General features: G+C 44.3%; 1 protein-coding gene across 9 annotated transcripts in view; it reads left to right on the top strand.

Annotated features, from left to right (window-relative positions):
- The window catches only part of SYT17 (synaptotagmin 17), a 38,090-nt gene extending 17,399 nt beyond the window's left edge, over positions 1–20,691 (top strand). For 6 of the 9 annotated variants that reach the window (XM_083711633.1, XM_083711635.1, XM_083711634.1 and 3 more), the window contains exons 3-8: positions 1,431–1,541; positions 4,835–4,986; positions 6,431–7,050; positions 9,008–9,128; positions 11,428–11,583; positions 17,663–20,691. In XM_083711633.1, the coding sequence (XP_083567759.1) occupies positions 1,431–1,541; positions 4,835–4,986; positions 6,431–7,050; positions 9,008–9,128; positions 11,428–11,583; positions 17,663–17,859 (1,357 nt within the window). In that variant the 3' untranslated portion in view covers positions 17,860–20,691. Of the gene's footprint in view, positions 1–1,392; positions 1,542–4,834; positions 4,987–6,430; positions 7,051–9,007; positions 9,129–11,427; positions 11,584–17,662 lie in introns of all 9 variants that reach the window. The other 3 variants (XM_083711628.1, XM_083711629.1, XM_083711630.1) reach the window with 1 other exon arrangement.
- The last annotated feature ends 4,015 nt before the right edge of the window (positions 20,692–24,706 follow it).

The following is a 24,706-nucleotide window of genomic DNA, read 5'->3' as shown; positions in this document are numbered from 1 at the left end:
TTTTGATGGGAAAACACCCTCCCTTTCGGGTGACATCTGATAGACATCCTCAGAGCAGATTCACTGAAATGGACTTACATAAAATAATCCTAACTTTGGGATTTTTTCATGGTGCGTAGGAACAGGTCTCTGTTAGGATTCACAAGTGCTGTGAGCTTGTTATAATGGTGAAATTAACACCCTTTATAAGGACAAAAGAAAAAAGAGACAAGCTAGCTGTGAGTGGGGGAGAATTAGAAGCTGAGACAGTTGTAGTACAAAGTTGTTATTTCCCTAAATGGATGTTCTGTTTTATTTGAATTGCTCTACTCAGACATAATAATGTTCCTAACGGGAGAGATTAACAGTACTCTTTTCTTTTAATTAAGGATAAAACCTGCCTACCTAAGCAGTGGAGTCATAAATAGAAATATATAAATATAGAGTAAGATACTCAATTCAGTTAGAGCTTAACTGAAGTGCAGAATTTAGAACTGACATGAAGCCATTTAAACTTGTGGTGAAAATATGCAAAAAGAAATGTTCATTTTGGTTACTGATATGTGAATATGTGACAAGAATCTGACGTTCTCAAATTCACTTATGGATTTGATAGCATATGTTGCATGGCTTTGCTTTTTCCTTTTATAGTATTTGTGGAATGTATTGAACAACGACACTCAAAAAAATTATATGCATGGATCCCCATGCCTCTCAATCAAATAGAAATGGCTACAAATAGAACACTGCCTTTTGACAGCCCTTAAAAATAGAGGAATATCCTCTGCAAAATAGGACACATGGTCACACTGTTCTTATTTATATCTTAAGTTGGGACTGTGGGCTGTATCTAGTGTTACCCTAATCAGAGTATTTCAGTTGAAATGAATGGACAGGAAATTAACCTAAAACTATTGATTTCAGTGGTTGGTTGGAAAAGCCAAAGTTGGTTGGGAAAAAAACCCTTAGATAAGTAACTTGCACTTCTTTCACATCAATGGAGTAAACATAGGAAGCTGTCTTATACAGACCGTTGGTTCATCTAATTTAGTATTGTCTGCACTGGCTGGCAGCAGCTCTCCAGGATTACTGGCAGGGGTCTCTGCCAGCCCTACCTGTAGATGCCAGGGATAGGACCTGGGACCTTCTGCTCTGCCACTGAGCTGCCCCCATCCCCCAAATTAAAGAAGGTCTTCAAAAGGGAGTTTATATGTGGAAAAGGCTCCTCCCTACAGACATTTACATAGGAAGGCATTAATTCCAGGTCCGCTGCAGGAAAGAAAAGCAGCAGAAACAACACACAGGCACACCCAGCTGAAATCCAAGCCCTGCACCTCAATTACAACTGAGTGTTTATGCTTGCCAGCCACCAACTGGTTGTAATTTTTGCTATCTGGTTTCCAACGGCCTCAGGGCCTGTTGTCTAGAATCTCGGATCTCTTGCTGTGCAGATGGACTTGCCGGAACTGTTGCCAGAAGTGTTATGACTGCAGCTGTTGCCAGTCGAGCGATGACGAAGTGGAAATCCTGGGGCCTTTTCCAGCACAGACGCCTTCCTGGTTGTAAGTCTGGATTCTGCTTTTAGGATCCCGTTTGTTCCCCTTTCACTTCGGTTTTTACAAAGATCCCTTCCCATCTGGATTGGTTGATTGTTCCTAACAGGCACCCACGATTTGCATTTTTCCAAAAAAGAAAAACAACAATATGCATGTTAATTGCAAAGCTGTAGTTTGGCCCTGTGTTAAGGTTGTGAGAGAAATTCGATTCAAGGTGAGCTACCTGATTCGGATTTCCAATAACAATATTCAGACCAGAACACAGCCATCCTTTGAAATTCTCTCTGAATTTTGCAATGCAGTTCTCCAGCCAAGTAAATGAAAATGCATCTGCTGAGGGCAAGTGTGCATAGAAATGTGTGCAATAATGAAAATGACATAGAAAAATGCATTATCATTAGGGAAAACTGCTTTGTAAAATGTGTATATTAGGACTAATTTGCACTAAATTGTTGATGAGTTTTCATAAGGTCTTAACAAAAGTAAATTACAAACTGGTGTGGAAAACTAAATTTAAGATTGGAAAAATGAAGAACGGAGAGAAACCGAAATTTACAGATTAGCCCATCCCTGCCTTGTCTTTTTTATATATATAAATTATTTTTATTCAATTTTCAATATAAAATTTTAAACATATATTTTCAATATTGTCACAGATACATATTTTTGACTTCCTTCAGCTCATCTGCGAATCTTCCATTTTCTAATCTTCTATCCGCAATTCTAAATTTAACATTGCCTTTTATTTTAAATAAACCTATTCCCTTGTTCCCTTTTTACAATGTTTCTAATACTTATTTATTCACAAAGCTTCCTGTTATTTGTACATCACATATGCTTTTCATATAGTCTACAAATTTAGTCCAGTCCTCGGTAAACTTGTGATCTCATCGGTTTCAAACCGTTTCTGTTAATTTGTCTAATTCTGCGTAGTCCACCAGTTTCATTCTCCATTCTTCTATCCATGGTAATTCTTCCTGCTTCCATTTTTGGGCCAGTAGTATCCTTGATCCCTGCCTTGTCTTTGTAGCGATGCCTCTTTTGAGTCAAGTAGAGGTAATCTCCATTAATGTGTGTGAAGTGTTGGATATCCTGTGGTGTTCTGGTTATTCCTATCCTCCTCCATCCTTCGGATGAATTTTACTCTTACTAAATTTCTTATGTATACCACAGTAACAGTCTCATACATAGTGTTGCTCAGGAATTATAAGAAACCTCTCCAAATCAGTGCGGTTTTGAAAAGTTCAGTCCACAATCTTGATTCAAATGGCTTCCAGTTGTATCCAAACCTTCTCCTTGATCCTCAGGAACCATTATGCAAAATTTGGTTAAAATCAGCGCACCTACACCTTTCCCACTGCTGGTGTCACTGGAGGTGAGACAGGTGAACTTTAGGGTAGAAACAGGAGATACAGAGTATAAAAACCCTGACATATTAAAAACCATGACTGGACTGTAACCTGCTAAACAAAGACAAGAGTCAATACTGTCTCCATTTCTGTTACTGGCACCACTCCCCTCTGGTTTGTGCCCCCTTCAGGTGAAAAAGATTCCTGGCCCCCATGTTGTGACAACCCAACATTCTTTGTTTGTCTACAAAAGCTATTTATTTTCCAAAACCTTTAGCGAGCAAGGTAACTTGTGCTCTCAGCTAACAAGGCTTCATTGTTTTACCAGTCTATTAATGCATGGGGACTCCAGAGTTGGAACAGAACTCTAGAAATAATTTCATCTCCAACATTCAAGACGGAGAATAATGATGTTCTTACTGTACCACACAGAGCTGGCAACTTGGCTGTCTTGCTGCAACTAATCTAATTATGTTGACTTAGCACACATGGCAGCAACACCTTCCTGTCATTTCCTCTCTAATATTTGCTTTCCTGCTTTGTTGGGAAAAGATAAATTGTAGCAAAGAGCGGTAGGTGCTCTTCAGCTTTGCAAATTACAAAATGTGTGACATGGGTGTTCAAAATGATTAAATAATAATAATACTTGGTGAGATTAAACGGAAATTGCAGCTTGGTTCTTCTTTTTTGGTGGCCCCCATTAAAGAAAAACTGGGAGCTCTTCTGAATGGAGCCAGGATTTAGAAGTGGACATGTCAATAATCTGGTGCCATGGTGTCATCAAGGTCCCACCCACATGTCCAGGTTGACTGGTAGAGGGAGCTAAGGGTCTGCTTCACCAGCACATTTCCCGCAGGATCCTGCTGGCTGCAGGGGTCTGTTTTACTACCACTTCCCTGCTGTGAGCATGTTGGTGAAGCAGTACTCTGCAGTGTAGCTCCCTGCCCCATCAATTAATGTCCCCCTGATGTCAGCTGATGCACAGGTGGGCATGGTTTGGGAGAAATGGCATCATGGGCCAACTTGGACGTCTGGTGGGCCAGGATTAGCCTGTGGGCTGTAGGTTCCCCTACCCCTGTAGTAGAGAAATAGAATGTGGGGGGGGGAGAGGAATGAAAATATATTATTGTCTAATTTCAGAGGCATTGAATGTGATTGCGTTGCCATTTTTACACTCTTCCAACAATTTCTCAGAAATTGGACAATTGCAAAACAGAAAAATCCTTCCATTAATTATAAATTCATTTGAATTTGGAAGCTGTGCTTCAGAACAAGCCAGGATATAAATATGTATTAGTAGCTTAGAATCTTTAAGAAGTTAAAAAATAAGAAAGAGGTAGCCGTTGGGCCACATCTTTTGTGCCTCATAAGTACCATTTTGTTTGTAAAAGTGGGGGGATTTTTTAATGCCCTTTCCTTTTTTAAAAATATGCTTATAAACAGGACAAAATGGATCTGATTTTTTGTGGGGTGGGGGCAAGGCAGAGGCATGATATGTTATTGATGATGGTGATAAATGTGCACAATTAAATGATTCGCAATAATAAACTAAGAAACAGGGGTCTCCATACAGGCTTGTGGTGAAAATAATAAGAGAGTATAGCAATGAAGTTCTGAAACACCACGCTCATAGGTTAATTCAATTGAAGGAGGAAATGCAGTGCTCATCCTGGAAGAGAGTTCAAGATACAGTGGTACCTCGGGTTAAGAACTTAATTTGTTCTGGAGGTCTGTTCTTAACCAGAAACTGTCCTTAACCTGAAGCACCACTTTAGCTAATGGGGTCTCCTGCTCCTGCTGCTGCTGCTGCTGCTGCTGCTGCTGCTGCTGAACGATTTCTGTTCTTATCCTGAAGCAAAGTTCTTAACCCGAGGTACTATTTCTGGGTTAGCGGAGTCTGTAACCTGAAGTGTATGTAACCCGAGATACCACTGTATTTCATTTTGACAGGGTGAGCAATCGAAGCGACGACAGGGATGGCGACTCTGACAACACTACAACGAGCGAGCCCCCTCCAACCCCTCAGGATGTTTCGCTGGACAGAAGGCGGTCATCTTCGGATACATCCCGATCCACTTACAGCCTCACAAGACGAATTTCAAGTAGGTTCAACTCACCCTTTTGGCATTTTGGTGATGTGTGTGAGTGTGTGTGAGAGAGATACCTCCTCAGACCGTGAGGCATGGGGCTACCCCCCCCCCCGGGCTGCCCTCCACTCTGTTCATTGGGTGTCTTATAAAGGGGTCCCTGTGTGCGATGTAAGTGCATTACAGGCTTCCAGGTGAGGAGGTGATGCAGATGGGTCCCCTTTATGTGGAGAAGCACTACACAGGAATATCAGCATTTACTTAGGGCTTGCACTCAAAGTGGAGAGCGGAGAGTGTCTGGAAGGCGCATTGGGGCTGGGGGCGGGTGCAACACAATCAGCACAACCCATCATGATGTTGTTGTGGTCTGAGGCCAGATCCCATGGCCAAGGCAGGTCAGGAGTTGACTTAATGTAAATCCAGGGCTGTGATGAGGTGCTACAATTACTCCAATAGGGGCTCTGCAATGACATACTTACATTTTTATTATATAGAGAGGGTCCCATCTGCACTATACATTTAAAGCAGCACCATGCCACTTTAAACAGCCATGGCTTCCCCCAAAGAATTCTGGGAAGTGTCGTTTGTTAAGGGTGCTGAGAGTAGGTAAAGGTAAAGGGTCCCCTGACCATTAGGTCCAGTCGTGACCGACTCTGGGGTTGTGGCGCTCGTCTCGCTTTATTGGCCGAGGGAGCTGGCGTACAGCTTCCGGGTCATGTGGCCAGCATGAATAAGCCGCTTCTGGCAAACAGAGTAGCGCACGGAAACACTGTTTACCTTCCCACCGGAGCGGTACCTATTTATCTACTTGCACTTTGACATGCTTTCGAACTGCTAGGTGGGCAGGAGCAGGGACTGAGCGACGGGAGCTCAACCCGTCGCGGGGATTTGAACCGCCGACCTTCTGATCGGCAAGTCCTAGTCTTTGTAGTTTAACCTACAGCGCCACCCGTCCCTTGCTGAGAGTAGTTAGGAGACTCCTATTCTTTTGTGGAGTTGCAGTCTTCGGAGCGGTTTAACAATCAATCCCTCTTCCCAGGGTATTCTGGAAATTGTAGTGTAGTGGTTAATGTTGGACCTGGGAGGCTAAGGTTCAAATCTCCACTATGCCATGAAACTCATTGGATGACCTTGTGCCAGTCACTGCCTCTCAGCCTAACCTACCTCACAGGGTAGTTGGGGTTAAATGAGGAGGGGGAGGAGAACTGGGTACGCCACATTGAGTTCCTTGGAGAAAAATGTGGAATATAAATGCAACAAACAAACAAATAATAATAATAGGGGTATCCTAACACCACTCAGCACCCATAACAAATTACACTGCCCACGATTCTTGGGGGGAAGCCATGACTGTTTAAAGTGGTATGATTGCTTTAAATGTATAGTGAAGTTGGGGCCTATATCTCTGCAGTCAGTATGGATTAGTGCCTTGTCCCACCATTTGCTCTTTGTTACGCAGGTCTAGAGTTGAGGCGTCCAAGTTCTCCACTTATTGACATAAAACCTATCGAGTTTGGGATTTTAGGATCCAAAAAGGAAATAGTTCAACCGTCCATCCTGAGGAAAACCTATACTCCAGATGACTATTTTAGGAAGTTTGAGCCGAGACTATATTCCCTTGACTCTAACAGCGAAGACGTGGACTCCTTGACGGACGAAGAAGTCTTGGCCAAGTACCAGCTGGGCATGCTTCATTTTAGCACGCAATACGACCTCTTGCACAATTATCTCATTGTCAGGGTGATTGAGGCGAGGGATCTGCCTCCCCCAATTTCCTACGATGGCACTAGGCAGGATATGGCCCACTCGAATCCTTATGTGAAGATTTGCCTCTTGCCGGACCAGAAAAACTCCAAGCAGACTGGAGTCAAGCGCAAAACCCAAAGCCCGGTCTTTGAGGAGAGGTATACATTTGACATCCCGTTTTTAGAAGCCGAAAGGCGGACCCTGCTGTTAACCACAGTGGATTTTGACAAATTTTCACGCCACTGTGTCATTGGCAAAGTGTCGATGCCTTTGAGTGATGTGGACCTTGTGAAGGGAGGACATTGGTGGAAAGCTCTGGTCCCCAGCTCTCAAGTAAGTTTCAAAACAAAACACAACATGTTGACTGTTATTACTGTTCTTGGTGGTCTTGGCTGGGTGGTCTTTCCACCCTCCTTCTGATTGTGATTTAACACAGGCAGTGGTTTAATGGTACAAGGAACAGAGATGTATTTGGTTGTGGCCTTGAAGCTCTTGAATGTTCTCCCTAGGGAAGCCTGACAGGCTCCATCACTATACAGTGGTACCTCGGTTTAAGAACAGTCCTGTTTACGAACGATTCAGTTTAAGAACTCTGCAAAACTGGAAATAGTGTCCCAGTTTGAGAACTTTACCTTGGTCTTAGAATGGAATTCGAACGGTGAAAGGGCACCGGCGGCGGGAGGCCTCATTAGGGAAAGCACGCCTCAGTTTAAGAACAGTTTCAGTTTAAGAACGGACTTCCGGAACGGATTAAGTTCGTAAACCAAGGTACCACTGTATTATTATAGTGCAGAGCAAGACTGGTAAGACTCCTAAGGGAGAGGTTTAGAAGGCCGCATTGTCCCCCAAGACAAGAAGTTCCCCAACCCTGGGGTATGTGGTGAAGACTTGGCTCTTTAGGGGAGTATTTGAGGGGGAGGGTAGCCACAAACTCTTGTGTTATCATGACAATTGGTGTTGTGAAATGGCTAAGAGAGTGAGCTACAATTCAGGCGGGGCCTGATTCAAATTTTGCCTCTGTCATAAGCTCCTTAGGTAGCCTTAGGCCACCTAACCCTTTCTCAACCTCAGTCCTACCACCCCATCTGCAATTTCGGAGATAATAATATCAGCTTACTTTACAAGGCTGCAACTTGATAGTGCAAGGGAAGTGTTCTGAACACTTGGAAATGCTGTACAAATGTTAAGTTGCTGTTAATAATAAGATCTGTTCTAAGTGCTTGTTTGATTATTGTAGTGCTTTATTATGGTTATTTGTGCAAAACGCTCTTCCTCCATGGTTTTCTGTCATCAGAGATTTCTACTTCTGCATTCTTATTGTCTGACATGTGGGGCCAGAGGGATATAGCTGTGCGTCTTACTGACTGTTTTATATACTGGTGGTTGTGTGCCATGCTTAGGTCCTGGCTGGGTGATTTCATCTCATATGCTCTGTGGTGCTCAGGGTCAATCATGGTGTGTGGAGGACAGGAGGGCTGTTTGGCCTGGATCTCACACACCACGGGGGTGTGGCTCCTCAGATTTAGACACTTGTTAATTTTTTAGCCTATGATAAGTCTCATAACATATTTTTATGAGCATTGGACCATAACACAACACTCTCGGCTTAGAGCTGCAAATCTAAGCAAATAAGATTTGTGATTTGGAAAATATATCATTTTCTTCTGTTAACTGACGTAGTTTTTTGTCATGTCGAAGAGTTTAAACATTCACAAATATTAATAAAAATATCTGTTCTGGTAGCACAAAATTAGACCCAGACAATATCCTCTCAGATCAGCCGATTATGTAAATAAACCACTCACGTTTGGGTTGTGGGGGAAGGAAGGTTAATTTGTTTCTTATGTGTTGTCATTTTTAATTTTGATGATGGCTAGGGGCCTCAAATGCTGGAAGTGGCCCAGGCTAGGGCTGGGCGATATCTGATTTTCAACACTGCGGTATATCACCAGCTAAATATCACAATATCATGATATATCACGATATATATCTGTGGTGGTGGAGGGCCTTACTGGGCCTCCCCATGGCGGCAGAGGGTCCAGCCATACCTCCCTGCAGCAGCAGAGGGCTTTGCCGTGGCAGCGGAGGGTGTACTGTGCTTCCCCTCATCATCAGAGGGCCTTGCCCAGATAGAGAGGCTTGGAGGGCCAGCATTTGACCCTTGGTCCAGAGGTTTCCCACACCTGCTGTAAGGGCATTTGTGATCCTTGGACATGGCTTGTAATGTCCTTTGTTTCAAACGCCCCACCTCTTGTCCTGTTTGATTCCTTCTTTGGCACATCTGTTGCAGAATGAAGTTGAACTGGGAGAACTCCTGCTGTCGTTAAACTACCTTCCCAGTGCAGGAAGACTGAATGTAGACATCATTAGAGCCAAACAGCTGCTTCAAACAGATATGAGCCAAGGTTCAGGTACGGACTGGCGCTTTTCCAATAATGACTGCTGCACTTAATCGGAGGTGCTCTGGTACTGCTGAGATGTATAAGATTTCTGAAAGATGCGGATGTTTTCAACAGGGAACAGGATATTGTCGTGCCCTAAAGCCCTAATATGAACCAAGCCCCCGCCCCGCGGAAAGTTTCAGTGCCAGGATATGCAAATCGACAAAGGAGTAGTGTGTCTCTGAGCATGTGCAGAGAATGTCTGTTCCTCACTGCTGCATCCAGCCTCCACTTGTACTGAGAGGGGCAGGACGGAGCATTCAGAATCAGAGGAGGCTTCTGAGAAGGTTTTGACTTCCATAGTCTTTGAAGAACTTTACCTCTATGACCTTTTCAGACCAGACATTTACGATTTGAGAAATGCCAGCGGCACATCCAAATGTCAGTGTTTCTACAGAATAATGGTGGGAAATGTATTGATTTTTTTAAAAGACGACATCTGCATTTTACCTAAGGGGTGCCTAAAACTAACCATGAACTGGAAAACAATAAAAACAGTTCAAAACTATCCCGAGTTGAAAATAGAGAGGTCCAGACAGCTGTGCCTCTTGCCTCATGTGCTGGGCCTCAGGAAGGCACATTTCCGCTTTGTGGTGGGTGAGGTGGCCAAAAAGGCAAAAATCCAGCTGGCTTTGTTGGGGGATAGTGCAAGAGGGCACTTTCAAGGGGTCCTCAGCACAGAGCTACTGGTCAGCCTCCACCTCTTCAACATGCACAGCTCACCTCACAACCCCACCCCACCCCAGTATGGCCTTCAGCCCTTGTATCACCATGGCAACAACCTAGCTGCTGGAAGGGGTACGAGAAATCTGGAAGGGGCATGAGAGAGAATTGGCAGTGGATTGCTGTGCGAAAGGATTGTGAGCTCAATTCTCACAACTCATATTCCCGGACTGAGCATATGCTCAGAGCCCCCTGATTCTTAATTCTTGAATGCCTGTCCTCCACCCCATTTTTTTTAATGCACCTGGCTCCAGTTGTGAATCTCGGGGTTCCAGTAGAAAGCAAAATAGATCCCCAAAGCCTGAAGTCCTCCTAGCAAATGCACATGGATCTATATTTAAGCTGTCCCCCCCCCAACCCTTCCATCAATCCTCTTCCAGACTGCATACTGTATAAGTGGGAGACCTGAGGAGATTTTGTGTGTGTGTATGTTTTACTTTTAGTATGGAAAAAATCAACAGGCAAGTGGCGTTTAGAAGCTGCGCTTTCCCAAACATTCTTGGAATCACCAGAGGAGTCATTTTTGTTCCTCAGAGGCAGAAGTCAAAATGTACACTGTTTACTTTCAATTGCGAACAACAGAAGGCTGGCCTTGGGGAAGGAAGGTCAGCCACGCTGTTCTTTTTGAGAGAGAGCAGGTTCTTCTCGGAAGATGTAATCTTCATAGGAGCGAGCAGGGAAAGAAGGTTACAGCCGAAAGAGGGAGGCTGAAGACTCACTAGCTTCTGAGCATTGTTACTATTATTAATTATATTTATTAGTCACTCTTTCAGAAAGCAAAACAGTAAAAAGTGTAAAGACCAGCATTTAAAAATCCTAAAATGCTCATCAGTAATAAGTATAAAATACATGAAAATTGTCTATAAAATACAAGAATCCTCTTAAAGGCCTGTCTGCTCCAGTATCCTCTTTTCACACTGGCCAACCAGAATACCTACAGGGAGCCCGTAAACAGGACCGGAGTTCAACACTCCCCACCTCTGATTCCCAGCTTAGTGGGTGCAGGGCAAGCACTGCATGGTCTACAGAGCACCAACACCTTAATAATAATAATGATGATGATGATGATGATGGTGATAATAATAATATATTTATACCCCACCCATCTGGCTGGGTTTCTCCAGCCACTCTGGGCGGTTTTCAACACATATAAAAACATAATAAAACATCAGACATTAGAAACTTCCAAATACCGGGCTTTGCTACCACTCTCTGCCCTCCAGACTCTGCCACCTGAGGCAAACTACGTCACTCTGTCCAATAATAGGGGTACTTTCCAATTAAGGGGTACCTTGGTCATCGGCTTGAGTCCAGGCTCAGAGCTGGTCAAGATGTCAGGGCCTGGATCTGTATCTGGGACCTTTTTCTCTCTGAGTCCAATTTAATGGGCTGTCCCTTCCTTGTCTGGGTCAGAGTCCAGGCTGCATTGGGGCAAGGAGTTCACTTGGGCCAACTTAATATGTGAACTGGGCAATGACAGGAAATAATGATTTCCGATGAACAAAATCCTCTCCAGAAGATCAAGCTGTGCTTGTTTTCTGTTCAGATCCCTTTGTGAAGATCCAGCTTGTTCATGGTTTAAAACTGGCGAAAACAAAGAAGACTTCTTGCAAGAGGGCTACCATTGACCCCTTCTACAACGAGTCCTTCAGTTTCAAAGTGCCCCAAGAAGAACTTGAAAGTGCCAGTTTAGTCTTCACAGGTATGTTTACCTATCTCTTTCAAATGTGGTTTGTAGGCCTGCCTGCCACACAGTTGAATAATTTTGGCTCATTAATTCATGTGACCTTCCGTCATTTAATCAACTGACAGCTAGGGTTGTAAGAAGATAGAGGTTTCTGTTGTGACCAACCTGTACTGGTCACAATCAACACTGTCTCCATTCTGCTGCTGCTTTGTTTCCATCAACTACTATGTCATTCATCTTATTGTCCACTAATTAAGGTGCATTACTATTTAAATCAGGTGTGTAGCTATATACGTAACTTAAAGGAAACAACAAAACAATGGGGGAGAGAGTAATTACATATTGTTTGCAGAGTTCCTCTTTCTCCCCTGTTGGTGGAATTCTCCAGTATCCCTATTAACAGTGCAATCCTTACTATATCTACTCAGAAGTAAATCTTACTGACTCCAGTAGGACTTACCCCAGGTGAGTAGGGTTGGCAGCCTAAATCTTCATTTATGTACTGGTGAGGAACAAAATGGTTTTAAAGAATAAACATGCCTCTTGTGGTTTGAATGATACCCACAGTTGGGTCAGGGTGTGACAGAAGCCTCTTCAACTTCCAAAATCTCCTCCCAGTCTGCTGAGAGTTGTCGTCCTCCTCAACATCTGGCACTCAGCACATCAGCCATCCCTGATCTTGCCCCACGATGCCCAGAACTTCAGAAAACGAAAGCAAGATTCTGTCTCAGGTCTCAAATGAAATGCCTCTCTTTTGAAGTGGACCATAAGCAAACCCGTCACACAAAAAGCAGCCCCCTCTCAGAAGCACCCAATCGAGATCCGAAGGGATTTTATTTTCTGTGCACACCCACCCTTGTAGAAACAGATGTTGCTGTTGAGACGAGACGCTGAAATGAGAACCCATTAGCTTGTTTCCAAACATTTCCGAATGAAAGCGATGCTCATCAGCAATTTAAATCGCAACTGAAATTTTCCTCTGTGGAAAAAGCAGCATGCATAGTTTTGAATGCACTGGATCAGGTGTGGGAGGAAGGAATTGTTCCTGTAATCCATTGAGGGCCTTATTTTGAAATAGAAAAAGACAGTCACCTAAGCCACATTCTCCTCCTCCCGCTCTCTCACCCACAATATATAAACATTACCAGCTGTCTGGAGTCAGTTGCGTTTATTAAGAGGAATTGTTTCCCCTGTGTTACTATTATGATTAGTGTTTTTGCACAGCTTTGGGTTGTGGGGAGGGCGTGTGGAGTGTTTCAGTTCCCACCCACAAAGCTTTCAGGCCCTGGGCAGGTTCCTAGGCTGTCTTTTGGTAAATCGATCCCCAGGCTTCCACAGACTTGACAAGCTGGAATGTCTGAAGGGGAGGGCAAGTAAGATGACAGAGGGTCTGGAAACCAAGCCTTGTGAAGAACGATTGTTGGGTATGTAGAATCTAGACGAGAAGACTGACAGAAGATTTGATAGCCAACTTTAATATCTGTCACATGGAAGATGGAGCAAGCTTGTTTTCTGCTGTTCTGGAGTGTGGGAACCAAACCAGTGGATTCAAATGACAAGAAAGGAGATGCCAACATTAGGAGGAACTTAGTGAAAGCTGTTCAAAAGTGCAACTACCCTGTTCAAAAGTGGACTACCCTGAAAGGGTGTTGGACCTCCTTGGAGGTTTTTAAGCAGGTTGGGTCAGCATCTGCCAGGGATTCTTTAGCTGTGATTCCTATAGCACAGGGGGTTGGACTAGATGACCCTTGGCATCCCTTCCAGATCTACAGTTCTATGACTTATCTGTTCATGGTTGTCCTCTTGGAATCATAGAATCATAGAGTTGGAAGAGACCACAAGGGCCATCGAGTCCAACCCCCTGCCAAGCAGGAAACACCATCAGAGCACTCCTGACATATGGTTGTCAAGCCTCTGCTTAAAGGCCTCCAAAGAAGGAGACTCCACCACACTCCTTGGCAGCAAATTCCACTGTCGAACAGCTCTCACTGTCAGGAAGTTCTTCCTAATGTTTAGGTGGAATCTTCTTTCTTATAGTTTGGATCCATTGCTCCGTGTCCGCTTCTCTGGAGCAGCAGAAAACAACCTTTCTCCCTCCTCTATGTGACATCCTTTTATATATTTGAACATGGCTATCATATCACCCCTTAACCTCCTCTTCTCCAGGCTAAACATGCCCAGCTCCCTTAGCCGTTCCTCATAAGGCATCGTTTCCAGGCCTTTGACCATTTTGGTTGCCCTCCTCTGGACACGTCCCAGTTTGTCAGTGTCCTTCTTGAACTGTGGTGCCCAGAACTGGACAGAGTACTCTTCCCTTTCCCCAGATCCTTGTCACACCTGACCTCCTCTGGGTGTGTTACATACCAGGCTTGAATTGAGTGTTTTATTCCACTAGACTGGGACAGATTACAGGTGGAAAGACTACCTGCCCTGAGCCTTGTTGCTCTAGTGTCCCTGCCAGCAGGACTGCAAACTGAAGTTAGTTGGGCCATCAGGAATCAGGCGACTTGGGGAGCCAGTAGAAGCTTTGCTGGCCTTAAATAAGAACTTCCTTGGGCTTGGCTCTTCAGTCTGGGCCTGCGAAAGGATGTGTTAAACCAGGGATTGGGGACCTCCAGTCTGTAGGTTCCTGTTTGGCATGCAAGACAATTTCCCCTCAACCCACAACCATTTGCCCCCCAGCACCTGACATCAGTTAAGGTTGTGGATGCAAGCTGAATGTTAGCTTCTGAGTCTCCCTTTGCAAGCGGGACTCGCTGGCAGTGCCAGTCAGCTAATTGGCATGTTCAGTGAGCCCTGCTTTCTCCACACCTTCAAGGAGATATTCCTCCGCTGCAGACGTGTGTAGGGATGCTGGCCCTAGATGTTCACTCAGTGTTGGCTTAAGTAAGGAATTCCATTCACAATCTAAATGTGAATGGTGATCTGGAATGATTTAGTATCTCAGGGCCAGGCTTGAGTAGGGAAAACACAACAGCTAGATGGACCAATGGTCTGGTGCTGTATAAGACAACTTCCTAGGCTGCTATTATGACGACGATGACTACTACTGTTATTGATATTACTATTACTATTGCCTCTGGGAGTGGAAAGATAAAGACTGATCCTGTGATTCTAGCTGATGCCTGAGTGAATAGACTTCTGAGGCTATGGAATAAGTACACATTGTAGATTGTGCTTTTGTTTGTTCCCCAGTTATGTGCTCAGGCCTCGCGGCTATGCTTTTATTCACTGTTACAGAGGCCACAAGACCAGCAATGGTTTGTTCTCTTTATTGGCAGGCTGGGTTTGCAGAGCAGTTGCAGGCGAACAGTTTAATTATTGAAAGGCTTTTGAAATATGTAACAGGAAAACAATCTACATGAAATGGAAAGCTTTGGGGGAACATGTGTTAGGATGTTTGTGTGCAAATAAGTTTGTGTAGGATTAGACTGGAGCAGGGGGAGCACTTAGAATCATAGAACTGTAGAGTTGGAAGGGAACCCCAGGGGCTGTCTCGCCCTTCCCCCTGCAGCGCAGGAATCACAGCCAAATAACCCCTGACAGATGGCCATCCAAACTCTGCTTCAAAACCCCTGATTAAAAACCTGCCATCCACTCCACTGTCAAACAGCTCTTCACATCAGAAAGTTCTTCCTAATGTCTAGCTGGAATCTCTTTTCTTGTAATTTGAACCCATTGGTCCAGTCCTCTGGAGCAGCAGAAAGCAAGCTTGGTCATCATCTGAGGCCCTTCTTTGTGTGCCTTCCCTACAAGAGGTCCAGAGAGTGGCAACACGAGAACAAGCCTTTTCTACAGTGGCTCCTTGTTTGTGGAGTGCTGTCCCCAAGGAGGTTCAGCTGGCACCTTCATTATGCACCTTGAGGCACCGGGTGAAAACGTTCTTCAACCAGGCCTTTGGCTGATTAACATCCGATGCCCTTTTAAATGTGTTTGTGGGAAGGGGAGAAAGGGGTCATTGGTTTGTGTGGGGTTTTTTTGTTCTTGTTTTTTGTTCTTGTTTTATTATGTGTTTTGTGCTTTTATCTTGTACAAACCTGTTGTGAACCTGTTGTATTGCCTGTGGTGAAGCGCCCTGAGATCTATGGATGAAGGGTGGTATACAAATTTCATCATCATCATCATATTCCATGTCACAGTCCTTCAGATATATGAGGATGGCTATCATATCACCTCCAGGCTAAAGCATGCCCAACTCCCTCAATCAATGGTCATAAGTCTTGGTTTCCATCTTTATCATCTTGGTTGCCTTCCTCATGGCTGCTGGAGCTGCTGAACCTCCTCCTTCCTTACAAAGGGGAGGGGAAGTGAACCAGCAGGTGGCAGCAGTGCTCCTGGTTGCTCAGCCTCTGTAGCCCAGAAAGAGAGTGGGGAAGGTGAGCAATAGAATGGCCACTTATCTCTGAAACAATAATATACTGTACAGTATAGGATATGCATCACACAGAAAGAAGAGAGGGCACAGATTCTCATGAAATTTGGCCCATGTTTATTTATACGTGTCGATGCAAACTTGGAAATACAGTAGTGGGTGGAATTCAATGCTAGACCTACTCAGAGTAGGCTTATTGAAATGAATAAATGCAACTAAGCTACGTTTCGGGACGTGGGTGGGGCTGTGGGTTAAACCACAGAGCCTAGGACTTGCCGATCAGAAGGTCGGCAGTTCAAATCCCCGCGACGGGGTGAGCTCCTGTTTCTCGGTCCCTGGTCCTGCCAACCTAGCAGTTTGAAAGCACGTAAAAGTGCAAGTAGATAAATAGGTACCGCTCTGTCGGGAAGGTAAACGGCGTTTCTGTGCGCTGCTCTGGTTCGGCAGAAGCAGCTTAGTCATGCTGGCCACATGACCCGGAAGCTGTCTGCGGACAAACGCCGGCTCCCTCGGCAGTAAAGCGAGATGAGTGCGCAACCCCAGAGTCGGCCACGACCGGACCTAATGGTCAGGGGTCCCTTTACCTTTAGCTTTTTAAGCTACATCTGTTTTGCATTTTACCCAGTGACTAATCTAAATGGAAAAACAGAGTTGTCTCCAACTAAGTGTTGCTCACACTGGTCTCATATGCTTGTAGGTAAGAAAAAGTTGTTCAATCTACCATCAAAAAGATAGAGAAGCAAGCTGATAGGCTAAACATACAGGGATAGTCTGGGAATCTGAAGGTCCCTAACAATGTCTGTTTTAACCCTGCAAAACACCTCATTTGCAAGCTGAGTTGCACGCAAACTTCCAACGCTCTTTGTGTTGCAGTCTCAGTTCTATCTTTAGTCGAAACTATTTGAGCGGATCAGCAGTTCAAATAATAAAACACAAAGTCACATCTGAAAAACCGAAAATGAACAAACCTGTAAATTGCAAGAACTGTTGTGAAACTGAAACCAGCACACAACAGAATTAAAACCTCACTATAAAACCACACACCCATGCTTTCTAGTCGATAATTTATTTTTAAAAGGATTTTCATTACCAAAACAATATAGATTACACACAAGGTTTGCGTAAGTGCAAAGATTCTAAGGAAGAACATAATAATCCCATGGCGAGGAATGGAGTTGGAACTAAATGCAGCTCAATGAAGACAGTGGTCAGTGGACACGGCATGTTAGTTTATTGTTGGGGAAGGGAAATGGAGGCAGGGTGGTGAATGGAATGGAAAGGAAAAGGACATGGCTGGCTGGCTGGCATTTTGGTCAGAAACACTCCACTCTGCATCATTTTGTTGCAGGTACCACTTCAGTAGGTAGATAATTGTTCAGCAGTGTTCCCTTTCTCTTTCATTGCTGCTAGACTTATCCTGGTACAAATCTATTGACAAGAAAGAAGGAAGACAATTTCTGGCATGATTTCTTCAGCTCTGCCAGTTCCGTCCACTGCAATCGGAAGTCACTGCTTTCTCTGGGTGCTTTTGGGTGGGATTCAGTCACATAATGTCAAATTCAAGGTTGCGCAGTTATGCTGGCTAGAGAGCTCTCTAGATAATTGTTCCAGTCAAGGAGAGATCTGAGAGTTAGGGTTGGCATTGCAGCTGCTTTTTCAGTCTTTATTCCCTCACCCCACCCCATCTTTCTTTCTCTCTGCCTCTCTCTTTATTATCTTCAGTCTTTGGCCACAACATGAAGAGCAGCAACGACTTCATTGGGCGGATTGTGATTGGCCAGTACTCCACAGGCTCTTCGGAATCCAAGCACTGGCGGCGGATGCTGAACTCCCACCGCACGGCTGTGGAGCAGTGGCACACTCTCCGGTCGCGAGCTGAATGCGACCGCGTCTCCCCGGCTTCCCTGGAGGTGACGTGAGGACGCCAACGCTGCTAGCAAGCCACTGAGCAGATCTATACAAGACAAGTCATACACACACACACACACACACACACACACACACACACTCTTGCACATAATCACTATGGAATCCACAGCAACTCTTAATGGCCACTGGCAACGAAAAAAATGGTTGCATTAGCCTCCGTGCTACCTATTATTCCATCCACCCCATTGATTGTTTTACTCAGGATAACATATCAACCACTGCATCTACATCAGAAGGTGATGCTGTTGTGTAGGACAGTGGAAGCTGCTCAAAGGGTTGTCTGCTAATACGTTTTCAGAAATCCTTTGTTGCCTGCTATGTCATAGTGCGGTGCAGATAGCAGACTGGTTAGCTGCGGAAAATCTTCATGGTTTCTTCTCCACTATGCCATACTCTACATCTCGTGTGAGCAATTGTATCGGAAGGTATCACATCCTATGTGTTATCCGTGGTGAATGCGTGGTAGATTACTAGGATGTTGTTTTAGCGGTAGAGTGTATGGTGTAAACACGTCTAAACCCAGTCCTTCCTTTGCCACTGTACTAGCTTAACCAAATCAGATATAATGTGTGCTTCTGTGTCTGGAGCTGTACCTTTGGGCAGAATGGGATGGAGGCAGTTGTCTCTTTCCTGCTCAATCGCACATGCTAGCATTTTGTAAAATGTTGTATCATTCAAGAAGCCGCTGGTGTACTGCTATGAAAGCTGCAGTCCAAAGCTGGATCACCCTTGATCAGGCCTCTTAAAGCATTGCTCTTCAACCAGTTGGTCGGGACCCATCACCTGGTTGCATCCTGATCTAAGGTGGTTTGAAATGGTAGCGCTACTACCAGCATTAGGGTGTGTGCATGTTTGACTTAAGAGTGGGTCCTGGGTCTGAAAAGCCTGAAGACTCCTGCGTTAAAGTCAACAAAGCTCATTTGGGAGGAGGGAAATTGCAGGAAGGAGGGTTGCAGCCTAGTTGCAGTGCTAGTTCCAGAAGTATGCAATGGTCTGGGATGTGTGAGCTGCCCAATTTGTTTCCACGGTGCAGGTTCCATGAGTGCAAAGTGCTTCCCTTGGAAGCGGTGGAGGCACAGAAGAGCCAAGCACACAGCAGAGTGAGGTGGGTGCTGAAGGTGCAAGGATTTGCACCCTGTAGTCTACCTGCTATCCTCAAGGACAGTGGAGGGTGTTGAAATCAGGTTCAACCACTGGCCCATTCAGCTTCTGGAAGGAGGCAGGTTCCACTTTGTGCTTTGCTTCACTCAAAACAGTCATAGTAGGGACTTGTATGCACATGGATCCACCACATCATTAGAATGGGGCACATGTCCCTTTAAAGGCCGTGGCTGAACTTGAAAGTGGAAGCATCTGAAGGTTTCAGAGAACTGTTTGTGTCAAATCCCACCCCCCCTCCACATTTTAGGAACCCTTTGTGGCACTGTACACAAAAGCCCTAATGCCGTGTGAGTTGCATTTACATGTGATAGTCAAGTTGATCTCTCCACCACCACCCCCCACTTTGTATTTCAGTGTGTTGAACTGGTCTTGAGTGTAAAGTCAGCAAATGTCTGTGTATTTACCTGCCACATACAGAAAAGGTGTTGGGAAGTAGGTTGAACCTTCTGTAATACTGTAGAGATCAGGGATGGGGAACGCCCTCCCACCAGATGTCAAAGGGAACAACAACTACCAGACTTTTAGAAGACATCTGAAGGCAGCCCTGTTTAGGGAAGCTTTTAATGTTTGATGCACTACTGTATTTTAATATTTTGGTGGAAAGCCGCACAGAGTGGCTGGGGAAGCCCAGCCAGATGGGTGGGGTATAAATAATAAATTATTACTATATAACCTCAGGCTGCCAGAGAGGCCCCTCCAGGCGTCTCCACAGGGCACACACCCTCTTGAGTCACAGTGCTCACCTGCCCTGCTTTGCAGCCTCCTATACTGTTTTTGTCTGGCTGGGACATGTCCTCAAACTCTGATAATGCTTCTTGTGTGCCTAGGTGGAGATGAGAGAAAGGTATGAGTGAGTGTGAAGAAACTAGCCCACTGTTCTGTTCACCTTTGCCTTTGCCCTCTCTCTGCCACTGGTCATGTGGCCCCTGGAAGGTCACTCAGAAGGAAACGTGGCCCCTGGTCTGAAAAAGTTGCCCCACCCCTGGAATAGATGAGCTGAGCAAATTGAATGTATGTGAGATTGAACACTTGAACAGCTCATTTGCTGGGATCCGCTGTGGGAGAGGGGATTCCTGTGGGATTTCCGAGAGGCATCTGATTGGTCGTTGTGGGAAATGGGAATTTAGGCTAGATGGGCCTTTTGTCTGATACACAGGCCTCTTAACACTCTTGTACAATTACAAAGAGAACCTGTATTGGGACCCCACAAAGAATATAAATTTGGTTCTTATAAGGTGTAATATCCCTGTATGAAAATTAACTTAGTATATCGCTGTTAACTTTTATAAGTAGCAAAACCTTTTTTTGAAAAAATAATATGCATGGAACCATGGCACATGGAGACAACAATCTGAGCATTTGCTGCAGTATTCATGCAACAGATGTCTGATGTGCTAGCATCCATCATCAAAGCTGGCACGGGCATACTTTACTTTGACAGAAATCTTCGTGTCTGTTGGCTCTTGGGCCTGATGGAAGGGTTTTGGTTCCTCCTTATTTTAAAACCAGTTTCCCAAAGCGGTGGATGGACGTGACAAGTCAGCAAATTCTGTCAATTTTGTTAGATGCTTCTGTACATTCTCCCCAACCCCAAACATACTGTCTAAGGAGGTATATTTATGGAAAAAATAAAGATCTGTTTATTTGTGTCAAACAAGAAAGAAGTGGTGCTCTTTTTAAGCAACTCATTTCAAGAACAATGACCTGTGCTCTGGATGCCCACACAACATCCCATTGAGGTAGATTCAGCAGTGAGTTTCTTGGGGCATTGTGGTTATTTGTGCTACAGAATTATAGAACCATAGAATTGTGGGTTTGGAAGGGATCCAAGGGTCATCTGGTCAAACCCCCTGACAGATGACCACATTTGTCTCTATGGCAACAGCACTTTTTCAAGAGGCAGGTGATATGTACCTGGCTGAGCAGCTAAGGCTGTTACCTTGACAAGGAAACTGATGTGGCAGGTTTCCTCTTACAGATTCAACCCACACAGATACAGGATCATTGCTTTGGAAGGGATCATCCAGGCTGACCCCTCCCCCCATTACGTTTATTTATTTAAAATATTTCTAGGCCATCTTTTAGGGACAAACCCTCCTAAGGTAGATTACAAAAGATTTCAAGAATTTAAAAGAGAGAACTACAACCAGTGCTTTTTTCTGGGGGTACGCACGGGTACGCATACTTCTAAACATTTTGTGAATCTTTACTGTATTGATTTTTCCTGATTTGAACTATAAAATGGTGATTTTCTTGAGTCAAAATGAGAGTACCCCTAAACATTTTTTAAGAAAAAAAGGACTGACTAAAACAAAAAGATCATCATGTTAAGTAAAAAACATTAGCAGATCAGCAGTACTGTATCAGAAGTCTTCTTCTTCTTTTCTTCTTCTTCTTCTTTGGCAATCACTCGTAGCCGAGTAAGATTGTCTTCCATAAACACGGTTTTAACAATGAGTCCATAAGTGACTGTGGAGGCCAATTTTGGATCCACATGTCCTTCCACAGTGGGGACATTGGTTTCCGGGCTGGAGTTTATCACAGTGTAAATTTGCCAAGCGTGGCTTCCTCTTAGCACGTTTCTCCCTTGCGTCCTGAGTTCGGGTGTCTTCAAAGCCCATGACACCTTTGGTAAAGGCTGTTCTCCAACTGGAGCGCTTGCAGGCCAGTGTTTCCCAGTTGTCAGTGTTTATACTGCATTTATTTAGATTTGCCTTGAGACAGTCTTTAAACCTCTTTTGTTGACCACCAGCATTACACTTTCCATTTGTAAGTTCGGAATAAAGTAGTTGCTTTGGAAGATGATCATCAGGCATCCGCACAACATGACCAGTCCAACAAAGTTGATGTTGAAGAATCATTGCTTCAACACTGGATATCTTTGCTTCTTCCAGTACACTGCCATTAGTTTGCCTGTCTTCCCAGGTAATTTTTTTCAGAGACATAATTGATGGAATCTTTCAAGGAGTTGGAGATGGCGTTTATAAGTGGTCCATGTTTCACAAGCATACAGTAAGGTTGGTAGTACAATAGCTTTGTAAACAATCATTTTTGTTTCCCTGCAAAAGCAAGCGGGAACTCCAGGTGTTATTGGAGTCCTGCCGCCAATGTGGCCAATGACAGACCCTCCAAGTGTCCCTATTTCCAGGGACAGTCCCAGATTTACAGAAGCCATCCCGGTTTCTGATTTGATCCCAGAATGTCCCAGTTTTCCTTAGGAGGTCCCTATTTTCATTGGACAAATGTTGGAGGGCATGGAGTCGTGCGACCTTTAGAAGCATTTGAAAGCAGCCCTTTCTAGGGAAGTTTTTATATTTAATGTTTTCTTATTTTTATATATGTTGGAAGCCACCCAGAGTGGCTGGGGCAACGCAGTCAGATGGGTGGGGTATAAATAATAGAGTTGCTGTTGTTGTTTGTTGTTATTGAATAGGATGTTCCTGTTTTCATCAGAGAAAATATTGGAAGGTATGCAATGATCAGGGAAGATGGGAATTGCAATCCCAACACTACCAGGAGACCACCATATTGACAATCCCTACACTGACGATAGGGCACTTTAGGCCTGGGAGGGTCAAATGCAGCCTTCTGGGCCTCTGTGTTTGGTTCTTGGAAGTCTTGACAGGCCACACTGCTCCCTGGCCCTGCTATCCACTCCCAAGTTTTTTTGCCTAGCTGGAATGTGCCATTGAATGCGCCTGCTTGCCTGAGTAGAGATGCGTGAACGTGAAGAAACAAACTTGCTGCTCAAAGGTAATTTTATTGTTTATTTATTTCCAGTATTTATAGCCTGCTCTTCATTAAATATTTGCAATCCAAGAACGGGGAACAAAGCGACACAATAACACACCCTCCGGGTGCCCTGATTTTCCAGGGATAGTGCTGGAATTACGGAAGCCGTTCTGGCTTCTGATCTGATCTTGGAATGTCCCTATTTTCCCTGCCGCTGATTGAAGCCGTCGAGTGAGCGCACATGTGCGGTGAGGTGATCTTGTAGTTAACTGCCCCTGGTTAAGGCTCCCCCCCCCAAAAAAAAAGTTCAAAGGACTTAAGGTACGAGGCAGTCTTGGTCCTGTACTTGTTGCAGAGTCAAAGAGCCTTGACTCACCTGTCAGTCTCAGTCACCCCTGTAATCCCCTTTTAATAACCACTGCCCCCCTGTGCATCACACACGTCTTCTAAGGATGTTGTTATAAAATTGGGCTGTTTGGGGATAAAGCTTGATACAGAGAGGCTGTGTTCCTTCCCCAAACCAGAACTGTGAGAGTATACGAGGTGGTGCAGGGATGGGAGCACATTCACGTTTTTTCCTGGCGCTGCTTGGCAGTCCTCGCGTAGCATTTGCGCACCCATGCAGTGGGGAGAACATTCTGCCTTTAAAGGTCTGTGGCATTGCATGAGCTTGTTCTTCTCCTTTTCATTCCAGTTGGAAGCCTGAGGATTACTGGCCTGGGGGAGCTGTAAATTCCTTCTTGTCCTTGGCAATAGACTCACGCTGGGATCCATCAACCATAGAAAAATCCACAGCGCCTCCCAGCCAAAACAATCTTAATCCAAAGTCTTTTGTTTCATGTTCATCTGTGGCCTTGTTCTTACTGAGATGGCCGACCTATGTCTGAGCTGCAATGTTTCAGGTGGCAGGTGTGGGATAGAAGACTCCTGCTTACACTTTTTAAAAATAAAAATGAATAAATCCCTGCACAGAGAAAGCTAGTGTGTCAAGGAGAAGGGCCCTAACCTGACTCTCCTCTTGACAGGCTAGCTTTCTATATTAGGGGAGCAGTAGCAGGGGGAATCAACTGATCACTCATTTCCCAAATATAAAAGACCAACATGTCAAGGAGAAGGGTCCTGGCCTGGCCTACTTCCGGATGTGCTTGTTTTCTATATTCAGGGTATAAATAAATATAATAAATCCATGCATTCATGTATGTATATAAAAAACTAGCATGTCAGGGACAAGTGCTCTAACTTAGCTTTCTCCCTGATGAGCTAATTTTCTACATTCAGGGAGTTTTAGTATTTGTGTATGTGTGTGTTTAATTATTCACTATTTCGGCACCACTCAATTTTTTAAAAAGTGGTTTATATAAAATGTTATAAAATATTTAAAAATAGCAATAAAACAAACCTTAAAAACAGTAGACATAATAAAGTTACACAGTACTTCAGTTTTGTTCAGTGTTTGTATCTATATTGGAATAAAGAACTTGTAAGCCACTCCAGGACCTTACATTATAGTTTTAAATATAGATAAAATCAACAACTTTAATAAAGCATAGAACTTTAGAGTTTGGAGCAACTCAGATGTCGTCTAACCCAACCCCCTGCAATGCCAGAATCACTGCTAAAGACTCCCTGACAGATGGCCAAATAAAATAATGATACCAAAAATATATGTACGGATAGGCTCAGCCTCCCCTGAAAATGGTTTAGCTGACATCGAAAATATCACAGCAGAGGCATTTTTAGGGGAGGCTGTGTAATATCAGTGGGGAGGGGAGTTTCAGAGAATACATGCTGCCACACTAAAATATTGATTTCTCACAAGTGTGGAAAACACACATTACGTGGCACTTGTACAAATGCCAGTTCTGCAGATTGAAGAAGTTGAGTGGGCACATATGGAGTGGCAGTTGGGGAGTGGGGTGGGGTCACATGAGTTGCCACTAGACA

The sequence above is a fragment of the Podarcis gaigeae genome, assembly GCF_964106915.1.
Source record: "Podarcis gaigeae genome assembly, chromosome: 14".
NCBI classification, from domain to species: Eukaryota; Metazoa; Chordata; class Lepidosauria; order Squamata; family Lacertidae; genus Podarcis; species Podarcis gaigeae.
The sequence above is the reverse complement of the archived record's forward strand: the minus strand, read 5'-3'. Positions and strand labels throughout refer to the sequence as shown.